General features: G+C 53.9%; 1 protein-coding gene across 2 annotated transcripts; it reads left to right on the top strand.

Moving 5' to 3' along the window:
• Positions 1 to 492: 492 nt before the first annotated feature.
• Positions 493 to 7,410, top strand: LOC110543088 (class II histocompatibility antigen, M beta 1 chain). Of its 2 annotated transcripts, XM_021629530.2 has the most exons (6): positions 496 to 783; positions 2,793 to 3,074; positions 4,438 to 4,719; positions 6,507 to 6,623; positions 6,791 to 6,826; positions 7,102 to 7,410. In XM_021629530.2, exons 1-6 carry the CDS (start codon positions 732 to 734, stop codon positions 7,110 to 7,112), a joined length of 780 nt encoding a protein of 259 aa, XP_021485205.1. In that variant the 5' UTR covers positions 496 to 731; the 3' UTR covers positions 7,113 to 7,410. The 2 variants fall into 2 exon arrangements, with proteins under 2 accessions (XP_060225077.1, XP_021485205.1); XM_060369094.1 differs by lacking the exon at positions 6,791 to 6,826 and having other exon boundaries at positions 493 to 783.
• Positions 7,411 to 20,753: the final 13,343 nt, after the last annotated feature.

The raw sequence follows: 20,753 nt of genomic DNA, 5'->3' as shown, positions 1-20,753 counted from the left end.
TGAGAAGCAGCCCTGGAGGGATCGGGTCTCCCCGTCCGCCCCGTCCGCCCCTGCCGCCCTGGAGGGATCGGGTCTCCCCGCCGCCCCTGCCGCCCTGGAGGGATCGGGTCCCGGCCGCCCCTGCCGCCCTGGAGGGATCGGGTCTCCCCGCCGCCCCTGCTCTCTGTCTTTCACAGTCTTGCTTTGATACAAGGCAAATCTGTGCACTCTCCTTCCTTCCCCACAGCCCTGCCTCTGAGCCTGTGTCCTCCCGAGTGACAAGGCAGGGCAGACCAGGGGCGTGTGCGCTGTCTCCTAGGTGACCGTCTTTTCAGAGACGAAGGTTGTCTAGAAGTGGCCTGTTGGAAGAGGGGAAAGTCATTCCTGGCCCTCAGGGAACCACCCCCAGGCCTGTGCTCAAAGCCTAGGCCACGAGGAGGTTTACCTAGTAACTGATGACGCTAGGCTGAGACACTCAGGGATTGGTCTGACACGCCTACCCAGCTACTCTAACCACTTTCCCTTTGGGACCCAGGATTTGGTTGAGTTTTCGGGTGTAAGTTTAGGCTCTAAGGAGGGGCCAAGGGACTTGGGGCCAGGTCTGAGCAAGGAGCAAGGGACCTGAGCAACAGGCACCACATTCACCTCGGTGTGTGAAGACCGTTTGTCCAGGCTGGGGCAGGAAAAGCCCAGAGGCCCCTGCCAGAGCTGCCCCAGGGGCCAGACCTTCCTGCACCTTCCGAGAGTGGAACATGGCCGCACTCCTGCTGCTGCTCAGCCTCAGCCTGGGCTGTGTGGGCGTAGGTAAGGCCCTCCTGGACCCCCCTCCCTTGCTGCTGTTTGGGGAAAACACGTTCATTTTCGCTAGCAGGTTTGAGGGCCCCAGGCCAGCCAGTCCCGCTGCTATGGCTCTCCCAGCACTGTGGGCTGCATTTGACAGCAGTTTGAAGAACCAGTCAGTTTCGCAGATTGTGGAATGGATGCCCAGCAGGGACGTAGGTTAGGACGGGAACTGCTGCGTCCTGGTGCCTAGCATGGCACCTGGCATGAAGAGAGAGCTCTGTGCCCTTGTATGGAGTCAAAAGCGAGAACATTTCCAGCACAGAGCAAGGCTGACTGCCTCTCTCGACTCCGTTTCCTTTTCTCTCCTCTTCCTCCCCATCCATCTTGTCTGTCTGTCTCTCACTGGAGACAGGCACACTGTATAGCCGACTAGCCTTAACCTCATGGCAATCCTCCTGCCTCAGTGCAGTGTGCCCACCTCGCTTACTTTACCCTTCATCTCCCTGTCAGCAACGTGCTGCCCCGAAGGTCTGTTTTGGGGTAGACAGCCATGCTAACCGCACAGGAATCTTGGGGGGCCCTTCCTGTCACTTAGCCTCGCATACAGAGGAAACGGTGCTAATCACTTTTAACTTTGTGCACACGCATCTCCTGCTCATTCCCGAACCTGATGCCTCTGACAGATGTGGGAGTTAATCACGTCATAGCGTGTTATGTCGGGAGAAGAGTGGGATTAACTTTAAAGTGTCTTCTGGTTTTTGTTTGGTTTGCTGTTGTTGTGTCAGGAAAGCCTGGGAAACTGAGTCATTTAAATATATAGCCTTAACACTTAAGGCTGGTGCAGAGCAAAAACAATGGCCGGGTTTAGTTTCGGGGCCTGGAGAGGTGGCTCAGTGATTAAGAGAACTGACTGCTCTTTCAGAGGACCCAGGTTCAATTCCCAGCACCCACATCAAGGATGGATAGTAAATCCCAGAATTGCCCACAACTTCCATCCAGCTTGGCTGAGTGACAGCCCCGTGGCTTGGGAAACAGAGCGGGCATACAGTCTATGCAAATAGACTACTGTTGTTCATTTATGGCAAGAGATTAAGAACATTCTTTCTGTCTCTCTGTATGTGTGTGTGCGCACACGTGTGTGCCTGCTTCTCTGCAAGGGCACCACATTTGTGTAGTTCCTGAGGAGTCCAGAGGGCATCAGAGTCCCTTGAGCTGGGCTTGCCCTGAGCCACAGCCTGTAGGTGCTCCCTGGGCATCAGGTTTTCCGCAAGGGCAGCACCTGCTCTTCAGCAGCCAGCCACATCCCCACCCCCACGAGGAATGTTTTAAAGAACAGGGACAGAGGGGTTCCCGGGGTGAAGTCCAGAGAGCCCAGGCGCAGCAGATGCAGCAGCTTCGGCTTCCTGGGAGGCGGGGTGTGCTCCTCACCACAGGGGTGTGTGCCCCTGCCGGGAAGGTCTCAGAACCCCGCAGCCTGGGCGTTTTGTTTTGTTTGGTTTTGTTTGTTTTTGAGACAGGATTTCTCTGAGTAGCTCTGGCTGCCCTGTACTCATTTTGTAGATCAGGCTGGCCTCGAACTCAGAGATCCGCCTGCCTCTGCCTCCCAGAGTGCTGGGCATTGAGGTGTTTGCAGCTGCATCTGTCCCCTGAGCTTTTTAGGCTTCATCAAAGAGATAGGATTTAGTTTTAACCAGGCTCCAGCTCTCCCCCCCCCCCCCCCGCTCCGGAAGGATGGAGGTAAAAGTCTCTGGCTCCATCATATGAGATGTAAGTGCAATCATGGTTTCCACTGACAGGCCCCACCCCAGGGCTCCTCCAAGACTGACCTCATTAGAGCAAAAGACCCTTCGGTCGTCCAGTCCCAAGGGCTTCAGGGCTCCGAGTGAGGAACCAAGTTAACACTCAGATGTGAGGGCAGAAGTTGCACCCATCCCTAAGGCATCCTAAGGTTTTAGTAATGCCGGGCCGGGATCTGTGGGCGGTTGTGCCATGCCGACACTGACCCATCTTCCCTTCTCCGACTCCTCCAGGTGGCTTTGTGGCTCACGTGGAAAGCACCTGCCTGCTGGATGATGACGGGGTTCCGAAGGACTTCACCTACTGCGTCTCCTTCAACAAAGACCTGCTGGCCTGCTGGGATCCGGAGGAAGGACACGTAGCCCCCTGCGAATTCGGGACGCTGGCTAACTTGGCCATGTTCATTTCACAGTACCTCAACAAAGACGACAGCCTGATCCAGCGCTTGCACAATGGCCTCCAGGACTGTGGGACGCACACCCAGCCCTTCTGGGATGCGCTGACCCACAGAACGCGTGAGCAGAGGGTGGGGCCGGGGCGGTGGTGGAGTGCAGGGGCCAGTCGGGGAACACGGACAGGAGGGCAGAGGACACGGGGATTCCTGAGAAGCTAAGGGTTGGTACCTGGGCAGGGAGAAACGGTGCGGACCTGGAATGTAGGAAGAGGGAGTCTGGGCAGGGAGGGGGGAAACAGTGTGGTTCCGAGATGGAATGGAAGATGGAGAATGGATGGTGTGAAGAGAAGGTACTGACAGGAGGGCCAGAAGCAGGTGCCACAGCATGTCAGGTTCAGATCCAAGGCAGAGAACCCCCACGACTTCCCCCAAAGTCCTCCTGTCTCTTGTTTTTAGTTAATTAAGGATTTTTTTCTTCAGTCCTGGGGATTGAACCTATGGGCTTGCACATGCCCAACAAGCTCTGTACCCTTCTGATTGCTCTGAGGCAGGGTCTCCCCAAGTTGCTTGAGCTGGCCTTGAACCTGTAACTCTCCTGTTGCAGCATCCCGGCTAGCTGGGACTGCAGCCTGGGTCCACAGCCAGGCTCGTTCCTGATTCTTTAGCTGAGGTTTTGTTGCGTGCAGGCGTGGGAGGGGAGACTGGCAGCGTTCCAGGGATTCCCGTGCCGGCTCTCTTCCTCCCAGAATCCTTTGCAGTGAGAACAGCTCATGGGAATGGCTTCAAGGTTGTGAAGTTGTCTAAGGTACAAACGCTGAAGCGCACCCAAGGTTGGAGTGGTGCGTCGTAAGACGCGGCCTCTGAGCTGCCTTCTCAGCCTCACCTGGCCGAGATGGTCACTGAAGATTTTCACTTAAGATATTGCTCAAAAAGTGCTGTGTTAGAGGCGAGCAGGGGAATTCTTTGGGAGAATAAACTGGTAGAAGATGGCGGTCTTAATAATCTCATTGCCAGGCATGGAGCTACAGGCAGGTGATCTAGGAGGCAGGAGAGCAGGAGTTAGGATCATCCCAAGCCCTCTGGTGAGTGTGAGGCCAGCCCGGGCTATATAAGACCCCGTCTCAGAAAACACACAAGGGGGTTAGGGATTTAGCTCAGCCATAGAGTGCTTGCCTAGCAAGTGCAAGGTCCTGAGTTCCGTCCTCAGCTCTGGAAAAAAAAAAAAAAAAAAAGACAGCCTGAGGCTTCCCCAGAAAACACACAAGCCTTGGCTGTGCATGGCAGACAGCTCACGGCCCAGACCCGGCGTTTACCAACTGTGATCAAACTTGACTTTGGAGGGAAAAAGAAAGGCAGTGAGAGAGTGGGAGGAAGCCCAGCGAGGTGGGGTGCGTGCTATTTCCCCTTTCAGCTGGTGGCCGGAGAAATCCTTGAAAGGACGGAAGGCGCCTCCCTTGCCAACCCGAACTGTTTCTCCCATGCAGGACCGCCATCTGTCCAAGTAGCCCCAGCCACTCCCTTTAACACGAGGGAGCCTGTGATGCTGGCCTGCTACGTCTGGGGCTTCTATCCGGCGGACGTGACCATCGTCTGGATGAAGAATGGGCAGCTAGTCTCTCCTCACGGCGGCAGCAAGACGGCCCAGCCCAACGGAGACTGGACATACCAGGCCGTCTCCTACCTAGCCCTCACCCCCTCCTATGGGGATGTCTACACCTGTGTGGTGCAGCATGCCGGGACCCCCAAGCCCGTCCGTGAGGACTGGAGTAAGTGGGGACTGGGAGTGAGCCATGGACAGACGCCTGGCTTGAGGGAGAGAGAGAGGGGGATGCTGGGACTGAAGTGAGGCTGGAGGATCCTCTTGAGGGTTTGCAAACTGAGTTAGGGTTATGCCGCTGCTGGCAGATGCGGCGTGGATGCCTTTCATCTGTTTGAGGGAGCGTAGACTCGATAGCATCTTCAGAACAAACCCCAGAACTCACTGTGATTGTTTTCCCAATAGTCAGCCATCTTGTCAGGACTGGGAATGAAACAATAGTGAAGACTGAAGAAGAACCGGGATTTCCTCTCGGGATAGGGCTGTGCTGAATTTGGGCAGCTTTTTTGAGCAGAAGGGGAGAGTCCAGCCGAGGCTGGCAGACACTTCTGTGGATATGTGAAGAGGCTAATTGATAAAGAACTCACTGACACTGTTTGAACCCTAGGACCAGGGGGAGTTAGAGGTAATGAGAGAGGGTACATACCAACTTGGAGATTACTGGAAAAGAAGAGAGGGAGAAAGAAGGGGGAAGGGCAGTTAGGAAAGGCCAGGAGCAGGGTCCTAGCCTGGCTGCCCAGGCCAGGCCTTCCTTCCCCTGTGGGGAGCTTTGTATCTGCAGTTGGTTCTGGTGGGTCCCTGGGACGGGTTGGTATCCTGGTTAGGGTGACTATTGCCCTGACGAAACACCATGACCAAAAGCAAGTTGGGGAGGGAAGGGTTAATCGGCTTCCACCAGCACATCCTGGTGTATCACTGAAGAATGTCAGGGCAGGAACTCAAGCAAGGGCAGGCACCTGACAGCAGGAGCCGCAGGGGAATGCTGCTTACTGGCCTGCTCAGCCTGCTTTCTTATAGAGCCACCCGCCCAGGGATGGCCCCACCCACAGCGGGCTGGGCCCTCTCCCATCCACCACTAATTAAGAAAATGCCCTACACTGGGGGTTTGTCACAGCCTGATCTTACAGAAGCATTTTCTCAGCTGAGGTCCCCATCTCTGAAATGATTCTAGCTGGTGTCAAATTGACGCAGAACTAGCCAGCATAGATGAGAAACAAGAGAGAGGAAAACACATATGTCCTTGAGCTTTCCGGACCAGGTCTCCTTGGTAGGGCACACAGGAGTTCCTTTGGTGAGAGTGCTCTCCTAGTTTTTTTTTTTTTTTATTTTTTTGGGGGGGGACTGGAGAGATGGTTCAGAAGTTGAGAGCACTGGCTGTTCTTTGGAAGGTCCTGAGTTCAATTCCCAGCAACCACATGGTGGCTCACAGCCATTTATAGTGAGATCTGGTGCCCTCTTCTCTTCCGGGGTGTGGGCACACATGCAGGCACAGAATGCTGAATAAATAATAATAATAATAATAATAAAGAATCCAGTTGGGAATAGCTCTGGCAAGTGGGATGGCAAAGGCTGTAGGGTGGGAAGATGGGAGACTCTGGAGGGAGAAGTGGGCAGTGTGGATGCGGGGCTCACTCCATGGAACTTTGGGGGCCCAGAAAGAGAGGGGACGTTTTAACAGGAAGCTGCTCCGAGCGAGGCTGGGAGCCAGCATGGGCTCTGAGGAACCCTGGGTGGCTGGGGAGGTGGCCCGGGGAGCGGAGGGCCCCACTAGGCTGGGGTGGGGGTGGAGGTGGGGTGGGGGAGGGGCGCAGAAGCCCGGAGGGAACTGTGGGAAGAGTTTCCTCAGGGCCGTGCTGGAAGAGGACGGTGTGTGCCGACCCTTCCGACCCTTCCAGCGGCAGGTGCCCTGAGGCTGAGCCGGAGACATTAGTTCTAAGAACTTCCGTTACTCCGCAGTGGTCGGGCTGTCCCCCATCCAGACGGTGAAGGTCTCTGTGTCTGCAGCCACCCTTGGCCTGGGCGTCATCGTCTTCTGTCTTGGTTTGTTCAGCTGGCGGAAGTCTCGCTCCTCCAGTGAGTGATCCCTCCCCAGTCCTCCTCCTCCTGCTCTCCTCCTCCTCCCTGTCTCTCTCACTTTCTGTCTGTGATTCTCTTACTAGCACTTCTGTGGTAAGGACCTGAAAAGTGCTGGGTCCCCACATCCACGGGGACTGGTATAATCAAGCATCTTCCTCTTCTAGGCTACATTCCTCTCCCAGGATCCACGTACCCGGAAGGTAATATTCCTGTTGGTCTTGTGCTCACTGGCACAGAACAGCTTTTAACCAAGAGGGTGATTTAAGGATGCCATCATCCAGGCTGTGATGGTTTGGGAGAGGGAAGAAGGGAGTCCACACTCCCAGAGTTTAGGTGGGGGGCAGGCAGGAGGTAGTTCCTTTGCTGGGCCTTTGCATTACCTGTGTGAGGGCTCAGGCACCAGGCGGTCATAGACATGGCTGGCGGGTGTGCTGGATTGTCACCTCTCACCGTCTGGTTACTGTCGCCCCTGCAGGATGGCACTAGAGGCAGAACTGCACGTTGAGAAGGAGATTCTTGAGGAGGCCTCCGTACCCCCAACGTCTTCAGGACTCCCCGCCTTCTGGCGTCATAGTTCCCTCTACTGCGTTCCCCTCCCCATGTAAATGTTAGCAGCTCTGGGTGGGTCGGGGGGTCTCCATAGTCCAGTCATGGTCGCAGGCTGTTTTCCCAAGGTGAACTGGTCTGAGGAGGGGGTTCAAGGCCCTGGTGAAGGCTGCACCTCGTCACAGCAGGCCAGTATGTCATCGGTGATCACGCCTAAGAAATAAACTGGAGGAATTACTGGCTTCCCCCAAGTTTGTCCTGGGGCCTCGGTTTCCCATTTGCAGGAAACAGAACTGGAGGCAACTTTGAAATTATAATTCATAAGAAGAAATTGAAGTGTAGTGAGATAGAGTCCCCACGTGAGCAAGAGGGAGGGGCCAACCCATTAGCTCAAAGAGGCCTTTGGAAACTGCATTTTATTTATGTGTGTGTGAGTGTGTGTGTGAGTGTGTCTGTGTGTATATCTCTGTGTGTGTATGTGTGTGTGTACTTGTGTATGTGTGTGTGTGTGTGTGAGTGTGTGTCTGTGTGTGTATATCTGTTTGTGTTTATGTGTGTGTGAGTGTGTGTCTGTGTGTATATCTCTGTGTGTATATGTGTGTGTGTACTTGTGTATGTGTGTGTGTGTGTGTATCTAGAGGTCAGAGGGTCAGAGGGCAGTGTGAGGAGTCGGCCCTCCTCTTCCACTGTGTGGGTTCCAGGGTTGACCTCAGGTTGCCGGCTTGGCGGCAGCTGCCCTCATCCTGCTCACCTTAGCAGCCTGTGAGTGCTCTAATGAGGGCTAAATGAATTGTTCCTGTGAAGAGCCAGGATTGTGCCTTCCGCGAGCCCCAGCAGCCGCCTTTGCTGTTGTTACTCGTGGCTTTTGCTCCTTCCACAATCGTGGGGGGCGGGGCATACGAGTGCTTTATAGTTTCATTCCTCTGCCTCTCACAAAGGCTCCCTGAATCGCAGAACAGGAAGTGAGGTCAGGGACGAAATCGCTTGTCAGAGGCCAAAGAACAAATTCTCCGTGGGGTGTGTGTTTACCTGACAGCTTATTCTGAAAACCTTCTCTGGATGGTTACTCCTCCTTAGGACGTCACCTTTCTCTTCCTGGCACCCCAAACAGAGACATTCACCTGCTGGGGAGATTACACCTAGAGGGGAGGGTGCTCCGCTGATGTCTGTTTGCCGGGTGTAGATAGTTGGTCTGTGGAATTGCTTTTGGAATTAGAGTTGGGAACTGAACTGCCGTAAGAAAAGGAAGCTGGTGGCTGGAGAGCTCAGTGAGTAGCTCATGGGCTGCTCTTTCACAGGGCCTGGGTTCAGAACAGAGACCTACATGCAAGCAAAACACCTGCACTCGGAAATGAAGAAATTAATAACAGAATCAAGAGAAAGAAGCCTAACACGTACACACACACACACACACACACACACACATGCGTAGGGAGGAGTTTAACACAGCAGGGTCGCAATGGGTTGTGGACACGTTTGTATGTGGGCTCCTGCGGGGGAACCCTGAAGGCCAGGATCTGACGAGCTGGGGAAGGGGTCAGGTAAACTGTGAACTTCATGGCAGGTGTGGGTGGGTGGAGGTCAAGGGGCTGGGTCCCTGGGCCCTAGCCGGCTTCTGTGTGTGGGGCCTGGAGAGGAGTTGGGGGGCTGTGTGTGGGGCCTGGAGAGGAGTTGGGGCAGCCCTCCTCATGAAACTTGACATCCGAAGTTATCATCTTCTAAACAGTGATCCCCACTGTCAGGTGTGCAGGCAAATCCAGGGGCCTGCACTCAGGGGCCGTTAGGGTCCCAACCATGTCTATGTCACCGCCTGGGCCAGGGGCTCTCTCTGCCTGCCCTTTCTCTCCCCTTCCCGCTGTCTGGGGAGCCTTCCCTCCCCCCATCTCTCTACCTCTCTGCCCTCAGGGCTCACTCAGGCCCTAACACCCTTCTTCCCTTCCCTCAAATCAACCTCCTTCCACCCTCCCTGTTCCATGGCGTGTAATATTCATAACACGCGCTGCACCCACAGTTCTGTCAGGAGAATCCTGGGGTTAGGGCAGCATACCTTATGTCTGGGAAAGACAGAGAAACCAGTGGAAAAGGAGAATGCTCAGCAATTCTGGCTAAGACAGAGTGGTATGTGCTGGGGGTGGGAACTGAACCCAGGTCCTGCGCGGGAGCAGCTGAGCCTCTCCAGGCCTGGCACTTTGCTGTGAGACACCCTCAAATCCCCGACAAGCCCATGCCATCCCTGGCATCATTTACTTCGCTTTTCCTCGGGTGCCGGGTGTGCCTTTCGGGACGCACAGACACGCTTTCTTGCATTCCTTGTTGTTTGGTGATGCAGATCCCTCCACACAGGAGCCAGGCCCATCTGCTCCTCACCCTTTTCTGGAGTGCCGCATCCACACGTGGTTTCCAAGGCCGGTTTTAGTTTCCATTGATCGTTCACGGCTCTGCTTCAGCGATTTGCTTTGCTATTCTTGTCTTTTCATTTCCTTCCTTCTCTGGCCTGTGCAGTCCCTCTTCACCTGTGGTCAGCTCACGTGACTCTAACTTTTTTATTATGGTTCCTGATAAGTGTCTTTAAAGGTGACCATTTCCTGCTAAGACCTGCGTCCACAGAACCTGCTGCACCGTCTTCCTGTCTTTTTTTTTCCCCACAAGCCCCACATTTAACAGCAACAAAATTACACTAAATTCCGTAGTAGTGTTTCAGTTTCTCTCTCTCACACACACCGGGGATCAAACTTCGGGCTCTCCACAGGCTAGATAAATGTGCTTCACCTGTCACTTTCTTTTGCTGTGATAAGGCACCATGACCAAAAGCAGCTTACAGGAGGGAGAGCGGGTCTGGGTTTGCGGTTCCGAACCAGTACAGGCCATTGACAGGGAAGGCACAGCCTGGCTGGGGCAGGAAGCGGGCTGGTTGCTCCTCACCCACAGCGGGAAGCAGAACATGCAGGCAGGAAGCGGGATGAGGCTGGAAGACCTCAGAGCCGTCCCGGTGACACACTTCTTCCAGCAAGGGACCGTCTCCTAAAGGTTCCGTAACCTCCCCCAACCGAGCCCCCAACTGAGCCTCCAACCAAGTGTTCAAACAGCAGAGGTGGTGGTGGCGGCATTTCTCATGTGAACCACACTCAGCTACAACCCAAATCTTTCAATGTGTCTGTGTGTTTGCCCGCATGTATGTATGGGTGCGCCTGATGCCCACTGGAGGCCAGAGAGGGCACTGGATTCCCTGGACCTGGGGCACAGACGGCTGCGAGCTCCCACCTGGGTGCTGGGAACTGAACCTGGGTCCTCTAGAAGAGTAGCCAGTGCTTTAAACCACAGAGCCATCTCTCCAGGCCCCTCATTTTAGTTTTATTTTTTGAGGCAGGTGCTCACGTAGCCCAGGCTGTTCTTGAACTGCTATTGTAGCCAAGGATGATCCAGAATTCCCCCTCTTCCTCCTTCTCCACCCCAGCACCACCATTTCTGCTTTTTGTGTTAGTGAGAGCCTGCCTCACCAGAGAAGTTGGCCACAGATACAGGTTGGGCCCTGCGCTGTCTCTTCAGGTGGATGTCGGTAAATCCCTTCTGGAGCCTGGACCTCCCCTTGGCTTCCTCCATGGTCCGTCCTGAGCTGGATTTCTGGATGCCCTTTTGTTCCCAGGACATTGGTTTGCTGATGTGTAGCCCCTTTCTCCTGCTGTCACTCAGCATCTAATTCTGCACGTCCTGGGCCTTCCTTGCTTGTTGTAACAGCGCTCCCTTCCAGTTTAGGGAGTCTCTGAGCACCACATAAAGACACCAGGTTCGCTATGCTATTAGCCCACAGCTGGCTTAGAGGGAACCTTAGTTGTCTTATCCGGGAAGACACTTGAGGACTGTGATTGCCCCGTGTCTTGAGGCCCTTCATGTAAATGGATAGAAAAAAAAATTTAACAAACAGTGTGTGTGGGGGCTGACCTCAGGATGAGCCCCTAGGGAGCTACTCCCATGAGCAGCACATAAATCTAATATAAAACACAAATCCTGCCCGATGGTGTAGAGGGCTGTGGGAACAGAGAGCCTCAACAAAGGGGAAAATGCTTGCTGCAGGGGAACACTATTTGGTGCTCTGTAGAGCAGGCTGGCCTCAAACTCGGAGATCCACCTGCCTCTGCCTCCCAAGTGCAGGGATTAAAGACGTGCACCACCGCTCCCGGCTCATAGAGATGATATTTTTCCCCTTAGTGTCAAGCTTTTTAAGAGTTATGCGTTCCCCGTGGTGTAAGTTCTTAACGTGGTGAGGAAGCTGACCGTGAGGCCTCGAGCGTCACGCTCTGCGCTAACCCGGTTTGCTGCCGACTCAAACCTCCTGGTTTAGTCAAACCAAGTCTTTGTGTTTGAAGATACTCAGGTTCTCACCACCTCCCCGAAGGTCCCTCTTACTGTCGAGTATAATTGACCTTAAAACATCTCCAGAACTTAGACCAACAGAGCTGTTTTAAAGCTACCCAACGGAGTGCCCAGGCAGGGTAACTTGACCTAAACTCCTAGACCCCAAACCAATAATTCCTGCCATGAAAAAGAGTGTTAACTATGTCCAGCCAATGGGACTTTGCTCCTGTTGATGTGGATAGTGTCAAGGTCATGTTCTCTCTACCACGGGAGCCAAAAGCTCTGGAACTCAGGTGGGTGGTGGCGCAGGCCTTTCAGCCCAGTGCTTGGGGGGCAGAGGCAGGCCTGGTCGGTAGAGTGAGCTCCAGGACAGGCAGGGCTACACCGAGAAACGCTGTCTCAAGGATGGCTTCAGACACTGTCTTCCCTGGAGAAACTTCAGCTCTATCGACTGTTGGTGGAGCCCTAAAATTCTGGGTAGAGTAGTTTTTATTAAAACAAACAAACAAACACACACACAAACAAACAAAACTCTTTAATGAGAGCAACAATCCTGGTGGATTCACCAAAAGTAGCCAAAAGTTATCAGTAGATCCAAAAGAGACCTTCCTCAGGGTGTCTGTACAAAGCCAAAATATACTTTTAAAAGGCAGTTCACAAGGCCAGGAAGATGACGGGGGGCGGGGGGGGGGCACAAAGGCCTTTGACCCCAAGCCGATGACCTGAGACCTATCCCCAGGACCCTCAGGGTGGAAGGAGAGAGAGAACCTACTCCACAAACTGTCTTCTGGCATCTACTCCCATGCCACAGCACGCACGGGTTAGCATAACTACACTAACAAAATGTTTAAAAGCAGCCACAGTAAAAGGTGAGGGAGCTATGAAAAATCCCAGGCAGGAGGGACTGCAGCCTAAAGCTGGGTGTGGTGGTGCACGCTTTTAATCCCTGCACTCGGAAGGCAGAGGCAGGAGGATCTCTGTGAGTTCGAGGCCAGCCTGGTGTATACAGTGGGTTCCAGGACAGCCAGAGCTGCATAGGGAGACCCTTCACCACTCAGCTCCTTGACTCTCCATCACAGTCTCACATAGTCGAGGCTAGCCTTGACATCTCTAAGTAGCAAGGATGGCCTTGAGCTCCTGACCCTTGACCACATCTGGAGACCAAACCCAGAGCTCCCTGCACGCTAGGAACGCAGCACACCAAGTGACCCTCCTACCCCTCAAGACCGCTTTTCTGCTTGCACAGCTCCACCTTTATCAGACCGTAAAGATGCCCCTTCCTGGCTCTGTTGCCAGATGCACATACATAGAAATTCCTTCATCCCTTCCCTGGCTTGCATTTGTGGGCTTCTCACGGTGAGATCCTTCACCCAGTGTGTGAGAAAATTCGTGCAGACGCTTGAGATGGCTCAGCAGGTACCTGCCGCCAAGCTGAGGACCTCGGCTGAGTGAAGTGAGTAGAAGTCATCAAGGAATATCCAGCAAAGCATGTGCCCAGGGCTCATGTTATACTACAGAGACAGAGAGACACGCAGAGACAGAGAGACAGAGAGGGAGGGACACACACACACACACACACACACACACACACACACACACACACAGGGCTCATGTTATACTACAGAGACAGAGAGACAGAGAGGGAGGGAGACACACACACACAGACACAGACTTAGAGAACATGGCCAAAAGACTCACAGGGCAAAGCGACACAAGGCAGAACCATGAAAACTCGCTTTGCTCCGGCCAGCCGGGTTTCCTGCTGCTCGCCAGTCTTTGCTGACACCTACAGGCTACAACGTGTTATTGACTTTTAAGTGGAAATTTAAACTGTGCCTTTGGGGGATGCTGCTTCTGGGCAGGCTCTCCCTTACCCCCCACCCCCCGGGCTCAGCGGACCTGAGAGAACATTTCTTGAATATTCCCAGAAAAAAAAAATCACATCAATGTTGAAGATCCTATAAGGCTGATGGATGATTCAAACTTCCTGCGGAGAAGATCTGGAGTTGAAGACGGCGGAGTTGAAGATCTAGAGTCAGACTCACCTGGCTCTTTCTTTAGTGTCCTGCCAGCCATGCGGAGTCCACCGATGAGGCCGAGGTGACGGCCAGCCCTCGGTTCAGTTCTGTTGCTGTGGGAAAATTCCCTGACAAAAAACAACTCGGGATAAAGGGCTTAGTTCAGCCTACGGCTCCAGGTGACAGCCCTCACTGTGGGGAGGTCAAGGCAGCTTGGAACAGCTGCTCACTTCACATCCGCAGTCACCAGCAGAAGAAATAGTGCACGTCTGCGCCCTGCTCATGCTTAGCTACCTGTTCCCATACGCTTCAGGGTGGCTGCCCAGGGAGGATGTCACCAAGGTGGGCTGTCGTCACAGTGGGCTGTCACAGTGGGCTGCCCAGGGAGTGATGTCACCCGCAGTGGGCTGCCCAGGGAGGATGTCACCACAGTGGGCTGTCACCACAGTGGGCTGCCCAGGGAGGGATGTCACCACAGTGGGCTGCCCAGGGAGGGATGTCACCACAGTGGGCTGCCCAGGGAGGGATGTCACCCACAGTGGGCTGTCACCACAGTGGGCTGCCCAGGGAGGGATGTCACCACAGTGGGATGTCACCACAGTAGGCTGCCCAGGGAATGATGTCCCCCACGGTGGGCTGCCCAGGGAGGGATGTCACCACAGTGGGCTGGGCCTTCCCACATCGGTTAACTTAGTTAAGACAATCCCACACAAACATGCCCACAGGCCAACCCAGTGTTGACTCCTTCACCGAGAGTCTTTGCCCAGGGTACTATGAGCTATGTCAGGTTGGCAGTTAGCGCTAACAACCAAGCATCCTCTCAATTTTCAGGAAAACTCTTTGGGAAACATTAACTTAGCCATCTGCTGCCCTCCACCAGCCCCAAAACTCAGAACGTCACAGGATGGTCCCCGAAATCTACAGCAGAATCTCCCGGCGCTGCTGTGAGCCACTTGCTGTGACGTCCCCACTAATATATTTTGTGGGTGGCTTGATTTACGACGTCCTATAAAACGTTCACACAACTGCCTTCCTGCCATGGGGCAAACCGACTCCGGGTTCCTGGAACATGGCCCAGAAAAGTAAAACCTCTCATTTCCTTTAAAGTGAGAAGGGTGGTTTTGTTTGTTTGTTTGTTTTTGTTTTTTACAAAATACATGCTTAAAACTCAAGGGATTCTGTGACCACAGTGAAAATCAGGTAAATTAGAACTTTGGCGGCACAGGTGTCAGCACACAGGTGAAGCTGGTCTTTGAGACTGTGCGTGCGGGTGTCTGGGTCCAGCTGAGAAGGTTGCCGCAAGCGTGTTCCTGGGAGACCGCCCGCACTCCCGCTCTCCTGGCACTAGATTCCATCCCCTTGCTGTGAGAGTCAGAAGTTCCAAAAGTGACTGATTTTCACGTCTTGTGCACTTAGAAAAGTGATGCGTTTCCTTTGACAGTTTCTTTAGCTGTTGCTGTTTTCAACTTCGTATCTTGGGTTCAGGATAATTAAAAAAATGGAGAGATCTCGTCACCCTCCCAAACCTGTGAATGGTCTCATCGGGTAGCCGCTAGGTGGCGCCAAAGGCACGTGCTTTCACGACTCGGCCCGAAACAGGCGCTTGACCGCTTGGTGCCTATCAAACCGGCAATCCTAGAATCAAAGTAACAGTGTGGGGGAAACCGGAAAACAAGAGGCAAAAACAAGACTTCAGATCTCGCGTGGTGTACGGGTGAGGTCTGGGAAAGGACCCTCGGTTGAGAAATGTCTGCCTTAGCTTGGCCTGCGGGCAGCCGTCGCCGTCGGGCATCATCCTGGTGAAGGGTTGCTGCGGGGGCGGGACGGCCCACTGCGGGCGGAACCATCCCTCGGCAGGCACCCGGTAAGTAGTCAGCTGCCTTCCCGGGGCCCCTGCTTCAGTTCCTGGCCTGACTTCCCCCGGGGTCGCCTGGGAGCCGGCTATGTCAGCCCTGTCCTCATCCTATGCGTATCCTCCCGGCCGGCTTTGGATTATGGCGTTCATCGCAGCAACGGAAATCAGGCCAGGACATCTGGCGACGTCCCTCTGCGTGGGAAGTTGCTAACGTTTCAGTGACCGGGTTTAAAAGCCTTGTTGAAGAGTACAAATCCAAACGTGCACTCTGGACAGAAGGCGGTGGAAGGTGGCCGTGTCGTCGTGTCTGAGCTCGGTCTTGCTTTCAGAGCGATGACAGGTGACGGGCCTTGGTGAGACAGCCACACGTGGGCCCTCCTCTCCTCTGATCTCACAGGCGGATGGACACTTTCTGCTTTCTGAGTTCCCGAAGGCCTCTGCTGTGAGTCACCGGGTAAAAACTGGGACCCTCGTGGGAAACCCCAGAGGACACTCCCCAGGGTCGGGGAGATGAGCCCACCAGGAGCTCTTTATCCTCAGTGTTTGTAGAAAATAGAATTATTGGCAGAAATTTACACATTTAAGTGGATGTTGTATGTTGTCTCCTGTCCCTGTCGGACTGGAGCAGGGACTTAAAACTTCACCAGAGGGGCTGGAGAGATGGCTCATCTTGCACAGGGCCGGGTTTGGTCCCCAGCAGCCACAGGGCCCCTCACACCTGTCTGTAACTCTGGTTTTATTTTTATTTGTATCTATGCTTCTATGTGTGTGCACATGAGTGCGGTGACCACTAAGGCCAGCAGGGGGCATCAGATCTCCTGCGCTGGAGTTACAGGTGGCTGTGAGCTTCATTACTCACACGGGAACCGAACTCTGGTCCTCTGTAAGGGCAGGGTGCTCTCTTAACTGCCTGGGCGGCTTTCCAGCCCCTTGTCCTTCTTAACTTTCCATTCTTCAGTGCTTTCCCCCTCCCTTCTTTCCTTTCCTTTCTCCTCCTCTTCCACCTCGTATCCACAATCCAGCTCTGTTTACTTGAGGCAGGGTCTCTCTGCGTAGCCCAGGCTGGCCTCACACTTCTGCTCTTCCTGCCTCTGTCTCTGAGTGCGGGGCACGCAGGTGTGCACCACCAGGCCTGGCTGTGTTTGGCTTTCCAACAGGAAATGCAGAACAACAGGTGGGACACTCTCGTTTCGGTGAAGGGAAATATTCCAGACCATTCAGAGGTCCAATAGCGGCCCCCTGCCTCCCCCCCCGCCACCCCCCCCCCACCAAGGTGCTGCTCAGCCCGTGGAGAGGAACCAGGCTTCTGTGCTGAGTCACCTAAGCCACCTGCCTGGCCACTTCTGCCCCAGGAACTCCTCCTGCTGCTTCCGCTTCCCCAAAGGGGTGGCTGCTTCCCTCTCCCGCTGCCCTTCGCCAGGGAAGTGAGTAACGGACGGTCCCGTTTCCTCACGTTGCTCTCTCGAGCTGAAGTGTCAGGTGCGTGGATCTGATCCACAGTTCGGGACCTCAAAAAAGGTGGGGCAGTGGGTTTTGTTTTTACTTCATCTCAGAATTTACATCCCTCTTAGCGGTCCTTACAGTTGGTCATCGGAGCCTCTGCAGGGCTGTGTAGTCACCAGCTCCCCCATTCCCAGCCCCCAGGCTCCCCCGTTCCCAGCCCCCAGCAGCGTCCTGCTCCGTGCCTGCGCTGGGTCTCAGGAGGGAAGGCATCCTTGGAGGTGGGTGTAGGAAAGGCTGGGCCGCTCAGCAGTTGGACACTGCTTCTCCAGCTCTCCCAGAGTGGCTCCCGCTCCGGGAGGCCCACTACTGTTTTCCGGGTGTGCCAGGCACACGCATGAAAAGACGCCTTGACTGAGAGACCACAGGAGAAAGCTCTCATCCCCATCTTCAGTTCAGAGGAAGAGCTTTAACCTCACTCCGTGTCTTCTGCGCGCTTTCCAGGGCAGGCAGGAGCGGACAGAGCCTGGGGTTCAGCCGATCCTCAACCCTGTATGCTCTCTGTCTCACGGAAGTCCTGGCTATCGGCTCCCTTGGATGTCTAACACCTGAGGGCCGGCCCAGCTCCAGCTCGGTTCTTCCCTTAACGCCTGAGCTGTGTTTATCCTGAAGTTTTGGCAGAGCCACGGGGATCTGATCTGGGGTTGCCTGGCAACGGTGTTCACTTATTTGGGTAGTAGTCTAGGTGTTGGTGGGAACGGAGGTGTAAGGGTTAATCTCAACTGTCGGCCTGATGAGAACTAGAACTACCCCGGAGATAGGCCTGTAGACTTGCCTGGGGGGTTATTTGGAGTTAAAGTCCCCTGCGGGAGGCACCATTCCCTGGGCTGTATAAAAACCCTCTTCAGTTAAAAGCAGACAGTGTTTGAGCAAAGCAGTCGCCCTCTTCTGGCCACCACAGGTACTGCATGCATGTAGTGTGCATACATGCAGATACACACATAAAGTAAAAGCACATCTTTGTTGTTGTTGTTGTCTTGTTTTTAAAGCTATGTGGGGAGTGTCCTCCGTGTGAGCCTCTGTGCAGGGTGGTAAAAAGAGAGCAATACAGATGAGCTGGTGCTCTGGGTCCGTCCTGTCTATCCTGCCCCGCTGTCCGCTGCTCACCATTCTCTTCTCCCCGCCCCCCCCAGTTCTTTAGGGAGACAGACGCCAGACACCCTCTGTACCCGGAACTGAAGCTGCTGGGCCAAGTTGGCATGTTTCCTCGACTGCTGTTTCTGCCTCCTCCTGAGATGGTTTTTCCCAGCAAGGACTTTGGAAGTTTTGGTTAGGGTGACCAGGTCCCAGTGGAGTGTAACATTCTGTAACACACGGGCTTACTCGAGATCACAGGGGTTGGAGTCTCTTCAAAGGTTTCTTTAAAATCCTGGCAGCAAAAAAGTCTATGCAGAGGCCTAGGAGCGCTGAAGGCTAGAGCTGAGGGCCGTGGCAGGAAGGGAGAAGGCAGGAGTCCTGGGACCCTCATACGTCAGGGGAACAGCAATTCTGTGCATGAAGTCCTAGAGCAGACAAAACCCCTCACTGGATCTACTTCACGATGCACAGACAACACAGACAACAAAGGGCTAGAGTTACAAGCAGCCGTAAGCTTCCTGGTGTGGGTGCTGGGAACCGAGCCAGAGTCCTCTGCAAGAGCAAGAAGACTGTGAACCGCTGAGCCATCTGTTCAGCCCTTTCCCTGCTGAGCAATCTGTCCAGCCCTTTCCCCAGGTGTCATTTTGGTTTTTGAGACAAGGTTTGACTACATAGCCTTGGCTAGCCTGGAACTCGCTATGCAGAACAGCCTAGGCTTGAACCCATGGAGATCCTCCTGCCATCACCTCCCATGTGCTGGAATTAAAGGCACCGGACCGCTAGCTCCAGGTCTTCAGATTTTTGAGAACTTTTAGGTACTTTATATCTAATTTCTCTTGTTATAATAAAAAAACGTACTTTCTCCTGAAATTATTTTATTTTTGTTGATGATGGTGGTGTGTGTGGGTGTGTGGATGTGTGTGCGCTACAGTCCATGTGTAGAGGTCAGAGGGCAACGTTCAGGATTCTCTCTCTGCACTGTAGGATCCAGGAATCGAACTCATGGTCAGGCTTGGTCAGCCAGTGCTTTCCACCCACTGAGCCAGCTTGAGGGCCTAAGTAAGTATATCTGCAGGGGTCTAATTCTTTCAAAGTCCAGGTTGGCCTCCATCCTACAGAGTTAGACACGTGACCTTTTCATTGTGCATAGCACCAGGTCTCGAAAGGACATCTCCCTGTCAGTACTGTGATGGCTGGGTCTGTGTCAGCTTGACACAGGCTAAAGTCACTCTCGGAGCGGGACTTGAGAAAATGTCAGCAGCGATTTTCTTAATTAGTGACTGATGGGAAGGGCCCAGGCGTGGTGAGCGCCGCCACCCTGGGGTCCTGGGGTCTGTAAGGCAGGCTGAGCAGGCTGTGATGAGCAACCCAGGAAACGGTCTCCCCCACGGCCTCTGCATCACCTCCGGCCTCCAGGCTTCTGCCCCCTCCGAGCTCCTGTCCTGACTTCCTGAACAGCGGGGTGCAAGTGTAAGCGAGATTAACCCTTTCCTCCCAGGTTGCTTCGGGCACAGCGACAGTAACCCTAGCTAGGACAAGTGTATGCTGTACTTTGAGCACAAATTGCTTTCTCATTCACCTCCCTCTTCCTGTCGACATGGCTCCACTTCCTATAGACACACTCTACTGTCCTGGACATGCAACTTTTTTTTGAGACAGGGTCTTGCTATCTATTCCTGACTGGCCTTGAACTCACAGGATCTGCTCTGTCCCTCCAGGGCTGGGATCAGTCACATGTAGCATTTTTCATATGTAATGTTTTTACCAGCTGGTTCCAAATGAGTTCTTCCACTTGTGGCTTCATCTTAGATCCTTGTTACCGATGTTTTGTTTCCAAAGCCGAGGATCCAAGTGTGGGTTTGTCTCCATGTTGCAGGGTTGGCCCGGAACACACTTTGCGGACTCTGCCTCTCTGGAACTGACCGGGGAGTGCTTTAGTGCCCGTGTAAAACACAGTTCTGGGGCCATGTGGTTTCAAAAGCTGAAACAGCTTTTGGCATTTGGGATGAGATTTAAAGGCAGAATTTTGTGAGTCTTCTGCCTGGTTTTCTTTCTCTCTTTGGCGGTGAAACCACCTCGTGGCTCAGAGCCAACTGTGGCCGGTTGATACCTGGTGACACATGTGTGCCCTGTTGAATAGGGCCTTTTGAGAACTCAGAAAGCCCCAACTTGCAGCGATGTCCCCTGCAGATAACATCAGGTTGCCAGTGGTTAACAGCTGCCTTTGAGAAGTATTTTACAGTGGGCCTGCCAACCGTGTCAGCCAGCTCCGGCTCTTTTGTTGGTTTGCAGGATGCATGTGTGCCCTGAGGTCAGAGGGCAACCTCAAGCAGTCAGCGGTCTCCTTTGACCTTGTCGGTCCGGGGCTCGGTGGCAAAAGCCTCTACCCACAGTCATCTGGCTGGCCTCGTATCTCTTGACATTTCTGTTGTATATACATTTCAGCTTCGGCTCTCTTTCTTTTTCTTGCCCTTATTTTTTTCCTTTGTCTCAGTTGTTCTTTAAGCCATTTGCCTGTGGGAGACGTTTCAGACTCTTTGAACGAAGAGGGTAAAGATACAGTTATTTGATCCATAGAAACAGAACGAAGCCTTCCAGTTTGAACAAGCTTACGTTTCAGTCTGTTTCTGGGGGACTGTGTTCAGGCGTGGCACAGGCTTGAGGGGTCAAGGCTAACTGAGCCTGGAGAGTCCCCACACTGTCCCCCCCCTCAGTGCCTTCTCAGTTCCTCTCGCCGGGGAGAGCTCTGTCCTGGTGCCTCCGAGCAGCTGTGAGCTG

This window comes from Meriones unguiculatus, chromosome 16 (genome assembly GCF_030254825.1).
Source record: "Meriones unguiculatus strain TT.TT164.6M chromosome 16, Bangor_MerUng_6.1, whole genome shotgun sequence".
Taxonomy (NCBI): domain Eukaryota; kingdom Metazoa; phylum Chordata; class Mammalia; order Rodentia; family Muridae; genus Meriones; species Meriones unguiculatus.
This window is presented reverse-complemented; position numbering and strand designations above follow the sequence as displayed.